The following is a 4,823-nucleotide window of genomic DNA, read 5'->3' as shown; positions in this document are numbered from 1 at the left end:
TCCGCTCTCAGCCTTTTGGTGGGTGTGTAGGAAGACAGGAAGAGAGGGGCTTCTCCACCATTGATCTGGAGGTATCTCCAGCTTTATGTATCTCTAGATTTCTAGATCCCCAAGGCCCATAACTCTGCCCAGCCCCTACCTGTCTGTAATCCTTCCCAAAGAAGAGACAATAGTTACTGCTCCAAAGGAGGATTGTAAAGGCACTGCTGTTATCTCATGTCTGACTCGTCCAACCCAAGGCAATTCATTTTCCCTGGAGTCCACTTGGCGCTCAGCGGGTTCCCAGGTGAACTGAAATCCACAGCTATTCTCATCTGGTTGCCCTGGGAGTTTCCGCGCTCTCGGTACAACCTGTTCCTCCAGCCTCTCCATTCCCTCCCCGCCCCCCGCTCCCTCCCTTCGCAAGGCTGCTCCCTTAGCCCCCCTTCCTCCCCTCACCCGGGGCCCCAGCTGTGCCCTCTGGGGAGACACCCGCTGCCGAGATACCCAGGAGGGAAGGCGGGAGACGGAGGAGGGGAGGGGACGGGGCGGAGGGAGGAAAGAGGCGGAGGAGCCGCGCAGGGTGGAGGCCGAGCACCGCCCCGCAGCCAGAGAGGGGCGGCTGAAGGTTGCATCTGCTGGAAGGAGGCTTTTGGCTGCTTGGTAACGGGCTGCCAGAACGGAGAGCGAGGCAGAGAGCAGGGCAGCAGCTTCTTGACGTCAGGACTGAGCCAGGGGATCGCGCCAGCAGCCCCAGGCCGTCTCACAGGGGGGCCAGCCGACGGCGGCAGAAGAGCCAGAGGCAAGGCGCCCAGCGGGGCGTGAGTGGGGGGCTCGGACGCCCGGCAGCAGGGGCACAGCATGCCCCCTGCCCCTTGGCTATGGAGATCGCCCTGGTACCCCTGGAGAACGGCGGTGCCATGACCGTCAGAGGAGGAGGTGAGGCTGGGACAGGTTGTAGCCAGGCCATAGGGGGAGAGCTCCAGTGTCCCCCGACGGCTGGGCTCAGCGATGGACCCAAAGAGCCGGCGCCAAGGGCTCGCGGCACGCAGAGGGGAGTGGACCCGGGAGGGCGGCCTTTGCCACCTCTGCCCCAGGATCCTCAGCAGCCTCGAAGGCTGCCTCCGGAGGACGAGGAGGGAGAAGGCGACCCCGCCCTGGGCATGGCGGAGGACCAGGTGCTGAGCGCCGGGTCCCTGCACCATCAGCGCGTCCTGATCAACATCTCCGGGCTGCGCTTCGAGACGCAGCTGGGCACCCTGGCGCAGTTCCCTAATACCCTCCTGGGGGACCCGGCCAAGCGCCTGCGCTACTTCGACCCCTTGAGGAACGAGTATTTCTTCGACCGCAACCGGCCCAGCTTCGATGGCATCCTCTACTACTACCAGTCCGGGGGCCGCCTGCGGAGGCCGGTCAACGTCTCCCTGGACGTGTTCGCGGATGAGATCCGCTTCTACCAGCTGGGGGACGAGGCCATGGAGCGCTTCCGGGAGGACGAGGGTTTCATTAAAGAAGAGGAGAAGCCCCTGCCCCGAAACGAGTTCCAACGCCAGGTGTGGCTTATCTTTGAATATCCAGAAAGCTCGGGGTCCGCGAGGGGCATCGCCATCGTCTCCGTCTTGGTCATTCTCATCTCCATCATCACCTTCTGCTTGGAGACCTTGCCTGAGTTCAGGGATGAACGGGAGCTTCTCCGCCATCCCCCAGTGCCCCACCAGCCTCTTGGGCCCTCCAGGGGGGCCAATGGCAGCGGGCCTCTGGCGCCTCCCTCTGGCCCTACGGTGGCACCTCTCCTGCCTAGGACTCTCGCTGACCCCTTCTTCATTGTAGAGACCACGTGTGTCATCTGGTTCACTTTCGAGTTGCTGGTACGCTTCTTCGCCTGCCCCAGCAAAGCAGAGTTCTCCCGGAACATCATGAACATCATTGATGTGGTGGCCATCTTCCCCTACTTCATCACCCTGGGCACTGAGCTGGCAGAACAGCCAGGGGGTGGAGGGGGCGGCCAGAATGGGCAGCAGGCCATGTCCCTGGCCATCCTCAGAGTGATCCGCCTGGTCCGGGTGTTCCGCATCTTCAAGCTGTCGCGCCACTCCAAGGGGCTGCAGATCCTGGGCAAGACCTTGCAGGCCTCCATGCGGGAGCTGGGGCTGCTCATCTTCTTCCTCTTCATCGGAGTCATCCTCTTCTCCAGTGCCGTCTACTTCGCAGAGGCTGACAACCAGGAGACCCACTTTTCCAGCATCCCGGATGCTTTCTGGTGGGCCGTAGTCACTATGACCACGGTAGGCTATGGGGACATGAGACCCGTCACTGTGGGGGGCAAGATCGTGGGCTCGCTGTGTGCCATCGCTGGGGTCCTTACCATCGCCCTACCTGTGCCTGTCATTGTCTCCAACTTCAACTACTTCTACCACCGGGAGACGGACCATGAGGAGCAGGCAGCTCTTAAGGAAGAGCAGGGCAGCCAGAGCCATGGGACAGGGCTGGACAGCGGAGGCCCTCGGAAGGCAAGCTGGAGCAAGGGGTCCCTCTGCAAGGCTGGGGTGTCCCTGGAGAATGCAGACGGAGCCCGAAGGGGCAGCTGCCCCCTGGAGAAGTGTAACCTCAAGGCCAAAAGCAACGTGGACTTGAGGAGGTCCCTCTATGCCCTCTGCCTGGACACGAGCCGGGAAACGGATTTGTAAGGGGGAGCCACCGATTCGTAAGATTGGTGGTAGTGGGGTGGGGATAGCAGGGGCCTCCTGAGCTTGGGGATCTGCTTTATACCACAGAGTATTTCAAGCCCACCTTGAAGTCTGTCACTCTTCTTACACTTCTTCTCCCCTCCCTTGACCCCCATCTTTCCTCTTCTTTCCATGACACCAAGGGTCGCCTATTTTTAAAAAGTACCACATTCCATGACGCAGGAGCTGTTGAAATGGTGAGCCCTGCGAAATGGATGTATTTGTAGCCAGTTCCCTATACCCAGCAGAGGGATAACCCAAACAAAAATGACTTTAAATAGCCCAGATCCCAAGAGATTTTGTAACCCCCTCCATGTGTTCCAAATTTTCTTTACATATGATTTTATTTGCGTATAGGGGAAAATATTATTTTTATGGCCGGTGAGTGGATTTTTGTACTGTAGTTCAGATGGAGATATTTTGAATACATTTTCCAGGAATGCTGTATTTATGGAAGAGAGAGTTATTGTGATGTGTTTTTTGTTTTTTGTTTTTTTCTGTGATGCTTGTATTAGAGCCAGAGACCCTGGTTATGGCTGTTCTGGTTCCTGTGGCTGTAAGCCTCTCTTTTCTGGGATGTGCTATCAGTGTTTTGCAGGGCAGGGAATGTTCTGGAAGAAAGGCAAGACTGACTTATTCTGTGCGCCTTAAACAATTCTTGTAACTTTCTTTGAAAAGCATTTTAATGATGTTGAAGAAAGACTTCTGATAATTCATTCTCTATTTTTAATCCCAGGAAATAAAATGTTACACGGTTGAGGCAAGTTGTTAGTTGTTTTTTTGTTTGTTTGTTGTCGTTGTTGTTGTATGAAATTTTAAAAAGGAGTCTGTCGCTTGCTATTTCTAGTTTTGAAGTTAGAGCAAGCACCACCTTGACTGGAAAAGGAATGATTTGATCGTCACCTCCTTCTTAGCTGGGCCCCCTCTGGGCATCACAGAGGGGTGACCTCTGTGTGTCTCAGGCTGTTTCTGACATGCTGCCTGATGGTGTGGTATCAGATGCAACTCTCAGCCCTGTGTGCAGATGCAGCTAAAAGACAAGAGGAGATCAGACCTCCCCGCCACACACACCCTGCCCACAGCCCCACTGCCATCTCTTGGGGCTGCGTTTCTGAATTCTCCCTTGTCTGCAGGCTTTAACCCTGTTTCACAGGGCTCTCAATATCTCGGTGAAACAAAGCCGGATTCTCCCAGGCATGAAGCCTGTCCACAGAAGTGCAGCCCTGGTGTGAAAGTCACAGAGGAGGGAGGGAACAGGGCTTGGTTGTTAAACTCTCCCTCTGGACCACGGTGTGGCAGAGGAGAATGCACTGACTCCCTGGTGGACAGAGGCAGAAAGAAACCAAGCAGAAGGATTTGCTTGTCCACGTTAAAGCCTAGTTTCTTTAGATGGTGGCCTTGTGCTGAGCAAATCTCCAAACTCAAAATAAATCTCTCGGTTCTGTGGATGGTAGCGGTGAACATCCCAGTAGGTATAACACTGACTGTACTTTCTCTAGGGGATTAGCTACCTTCCGGGACTCTGGGTTCCTGCTCTGGCTTTTGCTGCTAAATAGTCTAATTCACCAAAGACATGTTGTCCTGTATCCCCACCCGGAGGGGCTGGTGACCCACAGCCACACCCCCCACAGCATCATGGCTGGTTCTGAGGGGTGCATGCACATCTCCGTGGGGTGAGGGAGGCTTTGCTAAATTGACGTCTGGGACTGTGGATTTAAATAAGACGCTGGCACAACAATAAAAGCCAGTGTCTGTGACTGCCTGGAGTCATTTCCAGTCAGGAACTGTTAACAGCAAATCTGAGGCGGAAACAGAAGGACCGTGCAGGCAGGGCTCTGTTGTTTTTCATTACATGCTGAAGCAAAAGAAGAACAGAGACTATTTATTTATAATTTACAATCTGCCTAAAAGCAGGGCGTCTTGCCAAAGCTCAACTCCACAGTCTCACCTCCAAGCCCTCTTTGGCTTTCAAGCTAATGTGTGTAGCTCAGCATGCACCTGGTGATTGGGACCGGATCCTCCTTCCAGCACCAGGCACCACCTTCCCTTAAAGACAAAAGAGATGTCACCACCTGAATGAAAATCAGTTCCTTAGGCTCAAAGAGAGAGCAACACAGA

The 4,823-nt window shown here is 55.2% G+C and overlaps 1 protein-coding gene across 1 annotated transcript; it reads left to right on the top strand.

Moving 5' to 3' along the window:
• The first annotated feature begins 562 nt into the window (after positions 1 to 562).
• Positions 563 to 3,469, top strand: KCNA5 (potassium voltage-gated channel subfamily A member 5). Its single transcript, XM_082738997.1, has one exon. It carries the CDS (start codon positions 861 to 863, stop codon positions 2,664 to 2,666), a length of 1,806 nt encoding a protein of 601 aa, XP_082595123.1. The 5' UTR covers positions 563 to 860; the 3' UTR covers positions 2,667 to 3,469.
• Positions 3,470 to 4,823: the final 1,354 nt, after the last annotated feature.

The sequence above is a fragment of the Mustela nivalis genome (genome assembly GCF_964662115.1).
Source record: "Mustela nivalis genome assembly, chromosome: 7".
NCBI classification, from domain to species: domain Eukaryota; kingdom Metazoa; phylum Chordata; class Mammalia; order Carnivora; family Mustelidae; genus Mustela; species Mustela nivalis.
The sequence above is the reverse complement of the archived record's forward strand: the minus strand, read 5'-3'. Positions and strand labels throughout refer to the sequence as shown.

Bases quoted from the DNA above. Each gene is read 5' to 3' on its own strand.
- KCNA5 (XM_082738997.1), top strand. From the start codon at position 861: ATGGAGATCGCCCTGGTACCCCTGGAGAACGGCGGTGCCATGACCGTC.